Raw genomic sequence first — 15,008 nt, 5'->3', positions numbered from 1 at the left:
ACTGTAGTTAAGTGGAACAGCAAGTGTCGACGTCGCAAAACTATACCGCCGTGCTTAGCCTGACAGTGAACCGCGTAGGCCTTCTGAAATGAACCAGTCTGGCTAGCTGCTTGGTAACGTTAATGCTGTTTGTCATGGATTTACTTGACAGATCAGGAGCCAGCGCGCAACCTCCACACAATTTAAGAATTGCTGTTTGCCATTTCAGCCTCTTTCGTGTAACTGTTAGTTTTATATTTCTAGTTAGCTGTTTTGAAAAAAAAAAGAGCGAAGAAATTATAGTTTTCGAGAAGGTATTTGCATAAAATCCTTGCAGATCCACAGAAGATAATGCAAACTTAGTTCCCGTCCCGGTTTAGAGATTGCTTCATATAGTTGGCTAATGTCGGTGTGCGTTGCAATATATCTGCAGGGCACAAAAAACCCTAAACAAGTGAAAATAAGATTATCAAGCTCATATTATGTGTTTTGCCTGGCCTGGACTAGATGTAAGTTTTTATGTGGTTCTGAAGGTCTGCATCCTTCATGTGTTTCCCTACTCGAGCATTGCCCCTTTTAATTTACTTGAGCTTCACTAATATCATTGCAGAGAAGAGAATTTAAACTAAAGGTATTAAAAAACCTGTTAGAGCCATATAGTGATGTCATAGCACATGATATTTTGACCCTTGCACCCACTCTGATGCTAAAGTTTTTCAGCCATCTGCTTTCCAAAGGAAACAGGTGACCTAGCCTTGTAAACTAAATGGTATTTTTTATAGTATGTAGAGTACTGAGAGTTACCTGATCAAATTGTTGTGATGGATACAACCTGTGGCTGCAGTCTAGTTGGGTAGTTCTTTGTGAGTAACATGGTGTTAGATAAAGATATTTGGTAAAAAGGACACCCCAGTATCCTCTGTGGGATTGCAGAAATTGTCACAGACATCCACATAACAAGACCTTTGATTATTCAAAACAGTATTTGTTAAAGGAAAAGTTGTGAAAATCTGTTTGGATCAAGTTGTCATGTTGATTATGTGCTTTGCTTGCAGTGGGGTTTGCACTGGGTTCGCCTATCTCATATTTCTTTTTCCTGTTTTGTTAAAATGTGTTTGAGGATAGACCAGGAATAATTTGCTGTTGATAAGGGCAAAAAGGGACAGATGGGTACAGGGAGGGGTAAATCACATGACCCAGCCCTGGAATCTACCTTTTTTTTTTTTTTCTCCACAGTCGTAGCAGCACACTCATCCCAGTAATGTAATAAAACTGCTCTGCTCTGTGCTGCAGCAAAGCACAGTCTATGCAGTCCCTCATGCTAACATCTGCCTGTATGAGATTATACAGTTACATGACTGTATATTTGGAGGGAAATAATTTATTTCTTTATTCTTCCTGAAACAGCGATGTCAAACCTTTAAAACTTTGGAAGATCCTCATCCTGTGTTGCCATACTTAAAATTTTCCTAATATTGTGTCTGGTCCTCGGTAAAAAAACAAGAAACTGTGATAAATGCATAGATGAATAATTTTGCTGCTCCCTGCTTTATTTGCACTCCGATCTGGAGAGGAAGGAAAAGTGGAGTCAGATTTTTTTTTCCAGGATCCTGGCAGAGTGCTGACACAGGTTCCCCTTGTCACATTGCAGTCGCTTACAATTTACTGCACTAAGGATAGCAGAGGCAGTTTTTCCCACCTTTTCTCTACTGTGTTCTGGTGACTGGTTTATCGTTAACTGTCCGCTACTTAAAGTAATGTTCTGTTTTGTTTTTATTGTCAGCTGGAAAAGCAAACCTGTTAATCCTTGTGCACCTGTCCTGATAGCAGCTAGTCTGGAAGTAAAATTACAGTGATTTATTTTTCCTTCCTATTGTAAATTCAAATTGGAAGCCTGGCCAAACCCTAAGACACCATCTAACTTCTGTATATTTACATAGCCTCAATTATCCATGCTGGCTTCATGCCAGACTTTATTGACACATGCTCAGTTCGTGAACCGCTGTATTGTTTTTGCACCTATGGTTATCAGCATGGAATGGAGACATTTGCTTCCCCTTTGTTTATGCTGAGCAAGCTGTAATATCCCAGTTGGTTCCTTGGGGGTGTCACTTTCAAAGCGAGTCTGCAAGAATGCAACTATAAAGGATAGAGGTAGAGCATGAAGAGACAGGGTTGTCCCTGCTGTAGCTTATAACAGTGAAGAATGACTCAGTCATGGACTCCCAGCTGCGGAAGACTCTTCCCTGTTAATGGATAATCACTGTTTGCACTGTATTAGTTCAGTATCTGGTGGAAATCTCAGTCAAAATATGTTCAGAGACTGTGTGACATGTGTGTCACAGTATACTGGAATGTGTGTTATGTAAACATGGTATGGTTGTGATTTACAAAAGTCTGGGTTAAGGATTTTGGTAACAGCTGATATGATAACTGGAAATATAATACTTACCCTAAAAAAATGCCTAAACGAACATCTTTAAAACGTGTTTTTCCTTGACCTTTGTATTTGTTGAAGAACTTGCTTTTTTAAAAAATTCCAGTCATGGTAACTTTCCTTCTGTATTTTAGGTCCTGTGAAAAGATGAATGTCGTCAAAGAAAACAGAGACCTGGCCTGTTTCTATACTACCAAACACTCCTGGAGGGGAAAGTAAGAATGCAACTTTTGTTTTGTTTTGCTTTTTTTAGACTCACAAATAGTATTTCAGTGCCTTCAGTATATTTTGTTTCAGATGTTATGCGTATAACTTGACAAAACAGTGGATCTAAAGCGGAAATGTCCCCAAATTATCACTTAGATCTTTCTTTATTTTTGGCTTCTTTATCTTGGGAAAATATAGGGGGTCATGCATGAAAAGCTGCTTTACTAAATGATAGAGTTGGTGTTCTTTTTCTGTCAAACATTGTAGGTGGTAATGAGTGCCTATCAGGAGATTAAACAGCAGTAAACACTGTATTATATCTTGGCTGGGACAAGACATCAAACATTTTTGGTTATGTCAAGAGCCTATTGGAATGGGGAAACATGCCTTCTTTCATGTTTACTGCCTACCTTATAAAAATTATAAGCTAATGTGTTTTATGTGTGTAGGAAAGTTAAGATACCCAACTGATTTTTATCCTAATTATGCCTTTAGGAAGTAACTGAGCCGCTGTATGTTAATGCATTTTTAAAAGGAGATTAAAAACAGTTATGATGTAATACAATACAATGAAGCCAACGTACTTATCTGTGAACATGTATCTGATTAGCCCTCGAGTCCATCATACACTGATTTATGGGACATTATACAGCATTTAAATTCTGTCAGTGTGCAAATTGAATCCTTAAACCGGCAAATGTGTAAAACTAGTAGCTGCCCTGTACTTGGAAGCCCTCAAAGCTAATAGAAAGGACAAGTTCTAGTTTGAGCAGTCAGGAGGTGGGATCACATTACCAATACTTGCTTTCTAAATGCCTTTGTCCCATTAAGGCCTGCTATTGACTTGGGAAACTTAAGCAGGGCTGCAAAGCATTAGCCATCATCAGAGGTTCATCCACTAATGCTTCTTGAAGTGTCCGGCAGAAACGCGCGTTGATGTATGATGACCCCTACAGTGAACACATCCAGCGGCTCTTTTATGCTCTATGAGGAATCTTGCTGGTGTGGGAAGGATAATTGAATATCCTATGATGGAGCATTTCTATCCTCATAGTCTCTTCACATCCTTTTGGGAATGATTTTCTGAGCAGGGAAAATTTGAATCGTATGTAATGGCCTTTTCATTCATCCCATCTTAGCTGAACATCTATGGGAGACTTGGGACGAATATGTTTGCTAGTGCTCTACACCGCCATCATGAGAAAGCCAGAGCTCAATTTCCCAGACATGATTTAAACCCAATCCTAGACCAGAGGTCAGCAGCTCTTCTTCTAATAGAAGAATCTGTTAGAAGAGGCTTTTTTTAAAAAAAAAAGAAAACATTGACCAGAAAATTATTTGTGACTGGCCTTTTATGATTATTTGGTACTTTTCATCACAGCTATGAAATCATAGAAATTTAATAAAATAAGATGTTTACTTTTCTTATGAAACAATTTTGAAGTTGTGGTAAAAAATAAATATGATCATGTTTGGGATTATTTTGAAACGGAGTAACTGTGAGGTTAGGCAGGGCATTTCATGCAAAATGAATGAAATGTATTTGTACTACTGCAATTTGACAGTAAATGCAACATATAGTAGCCAAATTGCTTTAAAACAAAAAATAAAAGATGTTTTAGATTTCATATAATTTTGTCAAGCTGCAACTAAAGCATACCAGTGAGCCATAAGCATTGTTGGTTTAAAAAAATCTGTTTACATGTTCTTAAATGTGTTTTTTTCCTGATTTCACCCTTCTTCTGCCTGAGCAACATGAGGATGCAATTTAAGGTCCTTTTAGTGGTTTATCGGACTTGCAAGGCTCACGTCACGACCCTCCTGACCCAAGTTAAATGCAGGTCATTAGGTCAATGCTTTAGTGAACAGGAATTTCTATCCTTATAGTCTCTTCCCATCCATAGGGGAATGGTTTTCTGAGCAGGAAAAGTATGTGAATCACATGTAATGGCCTTTGTAAACATAAATTATTGCCGTCAACATTTGAAGGTCACCTTACTGACTCACTGAGGAGAGTGAGAGAAAGTGACCGAAAGTTAAGAGTAGGGTGGCAGAGAATTATGCGAGTGGGTGATCACAGAGAAATGAAAATGAAACTTGAGCTGGTGCTTGTGTAACCCATTTCCGTGCCTCAGACAGAAAACGTAGACAACCAGAGATTGAGTTGAGCAGTCTCTCTGGTGCAAGTCAAACGCAGTTTAGAGGATCTGCCACACAGGGCTTTGATAGATCAGCAGAGAGAAAGATTCTCATCAGGGTACAAGTTTTCATCTTGCTTTATACCAGCTTTATTGTGGGTGGCTTTTGTCTTTAGTGGGTAGTGAGAAATATCTTATACCATTTGGTTTTAACCAACCAATTAATTACTTTTTTGCCACACCACGAAGCATGCCAAGGAACGATGTTCTCGGTTTTATTTAATTATGCAATTGCAATACCCGCAGTAAGAGGAAGCTGTTTCAGGTTGCCACAGGAGTGCCTCAGAGTCACACTCTAATGTGTGATAGAGACAGACTTTGTGACATGTCATGTGACATTGCCATGCCGGGCAATTGCCTTACAGAAGGAATAAAAGGACAAATTGTCAGTTAATCAATTTGTTTTTGCCAAAACATCACAGTTGAGGAAAAAAATAAAATAAAAAAGATTTAATAAAGAAGATACGATTATCCATTTTCAAATGAAACCCTTTTCTCAGAACTTTAATTATTTCTTATAACTTTTGGTTGGTTTTCTATTTTTTGTTTAACTTTTTTTTTCTTACACTTTACTAAAGCATCTCCATCAACCCCTTTTTTAACGGCACTGTGCTACAAACTGACTTCCTACAGGCAAAGCTTGCAGAAATAGAGACTTAAGGAAAGTATAAATAAATGGCTCAAATTGTCTGTAAGAGAGCCTTCATGCACTTTACCAATTACAGTAGGACAGCCCTTATGTTTTATTTATAGAACTGCAGTAAATCTACAGCGTAGGCTATGGCTTAGCTGTGTACCATATGCTGTACCTGATGTGTACCTTCCCAGAAATGTAACTGTACATCCCAGTGATACAGACCTCCACTGTGATTGGTCTGTTTGGTAGTAAACACAGTTTATTGATTAGCACAAAGATGATTTTGCAGTGAAACAAAATGTATTAAGCTATTACTGTATCTGTCTTCCTCAACATGCTAATGGAATACTTTGTATTCTGCCAGTGTAGACAGATGTAGGTTTTCCTCATAATAGCTTTAACAGTCCATATACTCAGGGCCGGTTCTTCACAGAGTCTCTCCTTCCTCCATTTCAGTAAAAGTAACTGTTTAAGATTTTCTCAAAGTTCAGTGTGAATGGCTCAGTTTCGCTTGTGATGGCAGAGCGATACAAACACACCAGCACACTAGCATAAATGTCGCTCATTACTTAAGGGATTCAACACAGTACTATAAATCAGGCATTCGCTTTCCAGTGTGGACACAGGGATTGGGCCAGAGACAATATTTGTGGTCTTTTCTGCAAGGATGGTGGTGGGAAATTTTTTTTTAAAAAGAAAAGGTTTTGTTTCTGTATTTTTGCCCGCTTCCTTTTTTACACATTTCAGATTCAGTTTCAGATTTACTAACAGTGATGAAAATCTCGTAGACTTGAGTTAGACTTTAGCCCGAGACACTTTTCTGACAGTTAGTATCACAGTAGACCTGAGCTGTTGCAGCATTGGCTCACTGTTGCTATAGAGTTTTCCACTGAAATATGCTTGTCAAATCAAATGTGAAGAATCAAGTCAAATCTTGTGACTAGTTTTAGAGAGTATTAGATTAAGATGTTTCCCTGACTTTTTACACAAATTGATTTTCTTTTATAGCTTGCTTTATATTTGCAAGTGTAGCACCTCTATTCAGTCTTTTGAAAAACTAGGCTCGTCCTTACGGCTTCCATAGGAATTAAAATTTTAAATGTCATCCAGGAGCTGTGTGAGCACCGTTTTTACAGTTTTATCATTTTGGTGTGTGTTAATACAGTGCCACAATCTCTGTTTTTTGTTATTCAGTTTAAAGCAGTCATTTTTTATTGCTAGTACAGCTATGCATCTTTTTCACTTTGTTAAAATTCTGTGTTTATACTTGGGGTCTTGTCATTGCCTCCCTTCATAGTATTATAGTTTTGGAAGGCACTCTATTCACTGCTTTCTGTCTCTCTGTTATCCAGTGTTTATGTTGAGTCTTGTACGAAAGATTATTTTGTGTTGCCTTACTAACAACTCTTAAGCTCAGATGTCTTTGTGAGAAATGGAGCACGTTTTGAGGAGAGACGGTTGAGAAGTGTTCAGTCACATATGGTACAGGAAGTTGCCTAATGGGAAGATTATGAAACCTTAGTAATGGAGAGAGGAGAATGGTGATTATATCTGTGGTGTAAACTGTACCTGTTTTTGCTTCTATTACCATGATGAATGGCTAAACACATGATTGTTCCAGGTCTTGGCCAGTTGATTTTCATACCTTTGTATGAATGTAAATCTGAACGTCAACAGCATATGTTTAAAATGTTTTTAAAGGATTCTTGCAAAAGTGCTTTAAAGGATCTCTGCATAGTACTGCATAATAATCATTCTAATAATCTGCTCTCCTAAATTGATCTGAGTTGTACTTCATCTTACATTGTGTATTCATTTCTTCCTGTTATTGTATGCTTCATCCTGAAAGTCAGTTCTTGTTAAGTCTTTATTGTTTCATTTAAAATAATGGTATTGACGTTTACTTGGTTATTACATTACTATGCTGTTTCTTGTTTTAATGCTGCTGGCCTCTGTGAGCTACCAAACAAATTTCGTTGTATAACTACAACTACAACTTCTTTTAAGTTTAAGTTAAGTTTATTTATTAGCAGCTACATTCTACTATTCAACACGGTTTCAATTTAGACATGAATTAATTGTTAAATCAGAAAATTAGGCATAAATTTGGCTTTTTTTTTCTCCAAGTGTATACCAGATAGAGAGGACTGGATATTGCCTTTGTACCAAGATTGTTTTTGTTTTTTTTTAATTATCAGCCCACAGAGAATTAAAAATTAACAAAGTTTGTGCTGACATCCAATTCAAGCCACCCATTTGACACCAAGGTCAAGACATGTAGAGAGCCAGAACCCTGAGATCAGGGCAGACTCATGGTTTTAGACTTCATTCCTTAAAATAACATAATGATGCAAAAGAGGCAGTGGTGTCAAGAGAGATGAAGCAATTTATATAGTTTTCTAAGGGTGAAGCTTCCCAAGAAGGACATGACATTGGTATATAAAGGAGAAGGGGTGGGACAGCCTGAGGGATGAGCCTGAGCCTAATGGGATTGCCTAAAGCAACTGCCTGTCAACTTGTGTTAGTCATTTCATTGATACAGAATTGCAAATGGATTATGTAAAAGTAACCACTAATATTAACTTCCTCTTACTCAGCTTTCTCATTGGACTAGCTCATGTTAACGGAACCTAATGAGGATGTACAAAAAGGAAAGGAACTAAGTCAGCATGTTCAGTCTGCATACTGTACTGTGTACTGTGCAAATATCTTGAGCTACCACTCTTGTCTTTACATTTTGGTTCAAAGAAACCAGACTTTTTGTAATTTTCCTGTAAAAATTTGATGAAACTGAAAAAAATGAGCAAAGACCTGGGCCCTTCAGTTGAGCCATTTAATATTCAGTGAAGCCTAATCAAAGATGCAGAAATGCTCTCAGGTACCTGTCAAGAAGCCGTTTGTAAGGTACAAAAATGATGAGTAAAGGCTAATATATTCCAGATTACACAAGAGCTGGACTTAAAATCAGTGACAACAAATCTTGTGAAGTGATGAATACAGATTTGAAGTTTTTGACCCAAATCCTTGCATATATGTACATAGGAGGTCAGAGGAGCAGTAAGACAGTGAGTATGTGCAGCCATGAGTAAAACACAGTGATGAAAATGGAACAAGGGCAGCCAACATCCAAAGAAGAACTTTGGATGTCCTTCAAGAAACACAGAGAACTATTAAAAGAAAACTTGTTTAAGAGCGTTCAAGCTGGGTTGAAGAATCAAGGTGCTTGTTCCAAATATGGACTTTAAAGGTCATTAGAATTGTACAAACTCTTTTTTCTTATGTGGTGTATTTCCATGTATGTGTGCAGGTTTAAATTAGTCTCTTCACCCATTTCCTGTGTTAAAAGCAAAATATGCAGGAATAAGGGTAGCTCAAGACTTTTGGAAAGCACATCGATACCAGGTACAATTTATATGTAAACACGCTGTGTTTGCACTCTAACTTTCTCTTAATAAACACAGCATAAATAACTTAATTTAAAAATGAAAATGTATGAATTGGGCAAAAACAGCTGAAAATGTTGCTGTTGCCAAAAAAGTCCAACCAAGCACATATTGATCTGCCACATTTGACGTGTGCACACTGTCAGTGTAACATACTAGAATACTGAGAAATCAGAATTCAGCACTTCCTTCCTCTTATGTTAGAAAGCACCACTCATAACTTCTCATGAATTTGTGTTTTCATCACTATTTAACAATGAGTCGTCACAGAATTGCTGAGATACAAAAGGTTGTAACCTTTTGTTGTAATATGTCAGATAATATTCTTAGAACAAAAGCGATTTCGGAGGACGTGCGCTTAGACGTGACATGCCCTATATCGAGCCCAATCCCTGCATCACAGATTTAAAGAGATTTATCTGGATTTTCCCTTAAAATTTAAATGCATTCTGTGTTTGCCTATGCACAAACCTGCCCTAAAATTCAATGAATAACCAAAATTTGCCTCACTGTTTTGTATGGAACCTTGATGACTCACACAGACAAAATTCAAAACCCACTGAAGGCAGTGTGTAAACTACACATTGTTCACGTTCACTGTCGTATAGGGCCAGTGAAGCTTGATACTGTTAGGAGTTAAGGTTTTCCTGTGACTCACAAAACACCTGAAAACAATGTTGTGACTATATTATAACTTCCGTTCCCTGAAGGAGTGGAATGAAGTGCAACCCAAATGGTATGGGGAAATCATGCTGCTGTATCCTGTATTCCTATTTGGGGAAAAGGGCAACTGACCTAACCAACCTGAATATGGTTGATGCCCGTAGGTAACCCAGTCTTTATAAAGTTACTTTTGGTTGAGTCGTCATTGGCTTACAGAGGGCCAAAAATAAAGCTTTTCATTTCACATTATTCTAACCCTCTCACGTGTAACGGAGTGGGAATTTTAAGATAAGTTAATGTGGTTCTTTTCAAGGCTGTCAAGATTATCAGGATCTCGCATAATAATAAAAAACCACCACACTTTCGCCCTGTTCCCCACACTCTCAGCGAATATTATGTGACTGCCTGGGTTGGTGTAGGTGTTGCTTCGATGTGTGGTTGGTGATGGGTAGGCTATGTTTCTGACTCATTCCATCTCTGTGTTCCAGGTACAAGCGAGTCTTCTCAGTGGGGACACATGGCATTACCACTTACAACCCAACCACGCTAGAAGTAACAAATCAGGTCAGTATGAATGAGAACGCCCTCATGATGTATGAACCTCTTCTTCTACCACCAGTGCCTCACAGATGCTTGTGGGATGTGCTGCTCTTGGCACTTTGTGGCCCACATTTACTAAACGGTTTAGTATCACAGCTCTGAATATATTTTTCTGTGTTTATCGGTGCACAAAATTTGATCCTGCTGTACTGCTGCATTATTGCATCTTATAAGACATTTATCTTTATGATTCTTGTACATTTGGAAGCACTTGGAAACTTTTTAAAACTGGTCTTTTGATGCTTTAACATGTGTTTAATCCTGTATTTTCACTGTCTATGTCTGCAGTGGACTTATGGAGACATCTGCGGTATTGGCCCGGTAGGAAAAGGTCAGGGCACAGAGTTCAGCCTCACATTCCGTAAAGGCAGCGGCAAGAAGTCGGAAACGCTCAAGTTTTCAACAGAGCACCGGACAGAGCTGCTCACAGAAGCGCTGGTGAGGATAAACACATGGCTAGTACTATAATACCACCATTGACTGATTAGACTTTACATCCTGACTGAGGTGTTTTGATGTAGCCTATTGTAGCTGTAGTGTCTTAACAAGGTCACTTAATGTGCAATGCACTTTTTTAGAAATGCAACACTTGGAATTCACAACGTTTGATGTGCTGTCAGTGTTGTGCAAAGATATGAATCATTGGAACTGTTGTTCTTGTAAAGAATTAAAGTCATTATGCTGAACTAAGCAGCAACAAGTATTTCCTATGGAAGGAGTTGTATTTTTCCATCGTTGAAGTTGTGTTTTACAATTATTAGTCATTAATGATTCAACAGTTAGCTGTGTAAGGTTGCACACTGTTGACTTCCTTATTATTCTTTATTCACAGCGATTCAGAACAGAGTTTTCTGAGGGGAAGATAACTGGAAGGGTGAGTATTTATTTTTGTGCTTAAAAAAAAAAGAGAGAAAATAAAGATCAAAATGAAAGTTTGAATATACATTTATATGTACAGAAGTACTGCCACCCACACGTCAAACCTACAGGAGCTTCTCAGCCACTGAAACACATGGCATGAAGCTCCTGGTGCACAATTTATGTGCTGATGTTAATGTCAGATGAGGTTTGGAATATGGCTGCTCGATTATGGCAAAAATGATAATCACGATTATTTTCACTGAAATTGAGATCTCGATTATTTGACGATATTTATTTAACAATAACAATGTGTTGAATAATGACTTTAAAGATTGTCAAAAAATAATATAAAATAGTGTGCAAAAAATAATAATAGTGCAAATGTTTGCAATATAAAAAATGAATGAAAAATGTAAACATCTATGTTTAGTGAACTTTGCAGTATTGCTCTGTGGTGCAGCTACGACACTGTAGCAAAGTTTACACACTATGTCTACTTGATCCACGTCTGACTCCGCAAACCCATAATGTTTCCACACCACTGAAGTTTTTTTTTTTTTACCTCTCTTTTCAACCAACAGCAGTCACTCTCCTCTCCAAATAACTTCTGCTTAGCTTTCCGAGCTTCCCTCAGGTCCTCTTAATCAGCGGTGCCCAACCCCCTGGCCTCGGAGCGGTACCGGTCCGTGAGTCGTTTGGTACCGGGCCGCGAGAGTTGAGGCTCAGTTGTGAAATGTATAGTTTTCAGGGTTTTATTGGTTTTCAGCGTTATTTTGTTATCGTTTTTATCGTTTACTCGGTTTTCCTGGGTCTTTTCATGTGTGTTATGAATAAATTTTCTTTTTTTCGGTACCGGTACTAGTTTTATTTTGTTGTATTTATCCGCGACACCTTAAAGGCCGGTCCATGAAAATATTGTCGGGCATAAACCAGTCCGTGGCGCAAAAAAGGTTGGGGACCGCTGCTCTTAATTGTTGTGACACGTGTTCGAAATGCAGAGAGGTGCGCTCGATTTGCCACACGGAGCAGCGCGAGAGTAAAGCACGAGGGAGGGGCTAATAATCGGCTCAGTCATTTTTAATGATCGTTGAAAGCCCAGATTGTAATCGTGATTAAAATTCGATTAATTGAGCAGCCCTAGTTTGGAACTCTGCAGTTTGCCAACAGAGCGTTGGCGACTTGTACACATTGTGTACCTCAGCACTCAGTGACCCTAATTTGTAACCTTATGTGGTCTGCCACTTTGAGTTGCTGTGGTTCTTAAATGCCGCTAGTTTGCAATAATACCACTTACAGCTGATAATGAAATATCTAAGAAGGAAGAAATTTCACAAAATGACTTTTTGCAACGGTGGCATGCTGTAATAGTACCATGTTCAAATTCAGTGAGCTCTTTGAAACAACCCATTGTTTCACAATTGTTTGTAAAGGCAGAATGCATGAGTAAATTAGCTGCTTGATTTTATGCAGCAGTAGCAATGGGAATCAAAACACCCACAATTCAAAGATTAAGAGTTGTGGCCCAGTTTTGTCCATATAGTGTAGGTGTACCATTGTTGGGTCATTATATTCAATGTCTTACAACACATGTGTCACATTCTTGGCAGCGCTACAATTGCTACAAGCACCACTGGAGTGATACAAGGAAGCCTGTGAGTTTAGAGGTGACACCAGGCGGCATCGACCAGATCGACCCCCACACTAACCGAGTGGTGTGTTCCTATGATTACCGAAATGTAGAGGGCTTTGTCGAGGTCTCCGATTACCAGGGAGGATTTTGCATCCTTTACGGGGGCTTCAGCAGACTGGTATGTGTTCATAAAGTTTGTGTTTTTGTATATTAAGGAGCTTTTTAAAAATTCATTATTTCTTTAATAACATATGAGCAAGTTTCTCTTCACCTTCATTTTCCTTTCTTTCAGCATCTGTTTGCCTCAGAGCATCGAGATGAAATCATTCGCAGTGCCATAGAGCATGCCGGGAACTTTATTGGCATCACTCTTCGATTGAGGAAGGAGGCTCTAACTTTTGAGGGTTTCATGACAGACAGGTTGGGGAAATACAGCTCAGACGAGAGCATAACTTCCCTAGCAGAGTTTGTGGTGCAGAAGATCACCCCTCGACATCCGGTGAGAACGCTCTGCTTTATTTTGCTCTTCTCATTGTTGTAGGGTGGTGGTTGTGAACATTCTATGCAAAAATTGACTAGGTTTCTAGTTTATTTGAAAAATGTGCTGCTTTTTTGAGAGTATCATTCATGTTAAGATGTTTGTGCTTTTTGTCTCTTCCAGGAGCCCGTTAAGCGCATCCTGGCCCTGACAGAGACGTGTCTAGTGGAGAGAGACCCCGCTTCGTACAACATAGTCACCATCAAACCCTTTGGAGAGGTGAGCCTTAACAAAAAGTCTGTTTTTGGGTTTTTTTTTTTGCTTCATTATATATTATTAGGATAAACTATCCCCTCCCACTCTCTTTTGGTCATTCTTGCTCTGTCTCATCTCCCCTCAGATATTTGCTCTCATCTGTGATGTGGAAAATCCTCAGGTGTTTACTGTAGAATTTATCCGAGGTCAGATCAGGAAGTTCTCCTCCACAGAAAGGTACGTTCGACAGTGTTTTTTGTCACGCTAAACTTCAGTTAGAATTTTTTTCTCTTTAACCGTAATGGCACATCGATCAGGCATAACATTATGACCACTTACAGGTGAAGTGAAGAAGGGAATAACATTAATTATCTCTTAATCATAGCACCTTCTAGTGCAGGGGTGGGCAATTCCAGGCCTCGAGGGCCGGTGTCCCTGCAGGTTTTATATCTCACCTTGGGTTAACACACCTGAATCACATGATTAGTTCCTTACCAGGCCTCTGGAGAACTTCAGGACATGTTGAGGAGCTAATTTAGCCATTTAAATCAGCTGTGTTGGTCCAAGGACACATCTAAAACCTGCAGGGACACCGGCCCTCGAGGCCTGGAGCCCAGCAGTGCAGGTTGGCCGGTGTGGTCTGATCCAACAGATGACCTTCTGTAGCTCAAATTGTTCCGATAGAAAGGTGGCAGAATAGGAGGACAGCGAGGAGTTGGAGGTGTTGACTTGGCCTCCAAATTCCCCCGATCTCAGTCCAATCGCACATCTGTGGGATGTGCTGGACAAGCGAGTCCGATCCATGGAGGCTCCACCTTAAAGGATCTGCTGCTAATATATTAGTGCTAGATACCGCAGCACACTTTCAGGGGTCTGATGGAGTCCATGCCTCGACATTTCAGGACTGTTTTGGCAGCAAAAGTTGGCCCAACACAATATTAATCAGGTGGCCATGATGTTATGTGTGATCCATGTTCTCTATCCGTGATCTCTAAGTTAATGTATTTTTCCGGTGCCACTCCCTCTGATCATTAGTGCATTTTGCTGAGTCTGTCTGTACGTGCGCTTGTAGGGACTCCCTGTTAGCCAGCTTACTTGATGGAGTCAGAGCATCAGGCAACAGAGATGTGTGTGTCAAGATGGCTCCCACCCAGCGAGGACAGAGATGGGGGCTACTGAGCATGCCTGTGGATGAAGAGGTGGAGAGTTTGCATCTCAGGTTCCTGGCAGCACCTCCCAGTGAGTCAGACCCCTTTGTCTCATAAAATTTGATACAAATTCATGAATCTTTTTTTTGATCTGCTTTACAGTCATATTTAAATGTTAATATTTTACACAGTAGTGTAAGTGGTGCTTCTTCGGTGGCACTGGTGATATTTTCCTCAACCTCTTTCATTCTTATGAAAAATGTAATTGACATTACATTTTTTCCCCTTAATTTTAACAGAATTATTATACATGACGTTAAAAACCAGCACCACGCGGTGCTGGTTAAATGGCCTGGCCTGTATTTGTATAGCGCTTTACTAGTACCTAAGGACCCCAAAGCGCTTTACACAACCAGTCATCCACCCATTCACACACACATTCACACACTGGTGATGGCAAGCTACATGGTAG

General features: G+C 39.2%; 1 protein-coding gene across 5 annotated transcripts in view; it reads left to right on the top strand.

The window, feature by feature from the left end:
- dnajc13 (dnaJ homolog subfamily C member 13) overlaps positions 1-15,008 on the top strand; it is a 35,021-nt gene that overhangs the window by 1,786 nt on the left and 18,227 nt on the right. For all 5 annotated transcript variants that reach the window (XM_085172127.1, XM_085172126.1, XM_085172125.1 and 2 more), the window contains exons 2-10: positions 2,551-2,631; positions 10,053-10,128; positions 10,453-10,602; positions 10,997-11,038; positions 12,633-12,833; positions 12,948-13,154; positions 13,317-13,412; positions 13,534-13,625; positions 14,461-14,627. In XM_085172127.1, coding sequence (XP_085028253.1) covers positions 2,551-2,631; positions 10,053-10,128; positions 10,453-10,602; positions 10,997-11,038; positions 12,633-12,833; positions 12,948-13,154; positions 13,317-13,412; positions 13,534-13,625; positions 14,461-14,627 — 1,112 coding nt within the window. The remainder of the gene's footprint in view (positions 1-2,550; positions 2,632-10,052; positions 10,129-10,452; positions 10,603-10,996; positions 11,039-12,632; positions 12,834-12,947; positions 13,155-13,316; positions 13,413-13,533; positions 13,626-14,460; positions 14,628-15,008) is intronic.

The sequence above is a fragment of the Neolamprologus multifasciatus genome, chromosome 9, assembly GCF_963576455.1.
Source record: "Neolamprologus multifasciatus chromosome 9, fNeoMul1.2, whole genome shotgun sequence".
NCBI lineage: Eukaryota > Metazoa > Chordata > Actinopteri > Cichliformes > Cichlidae > Neolamprologus > Neolamprologus multifasciatus.
This window is presented reverse-complemented; position numbering and strand designations above follow the sequence as displayed.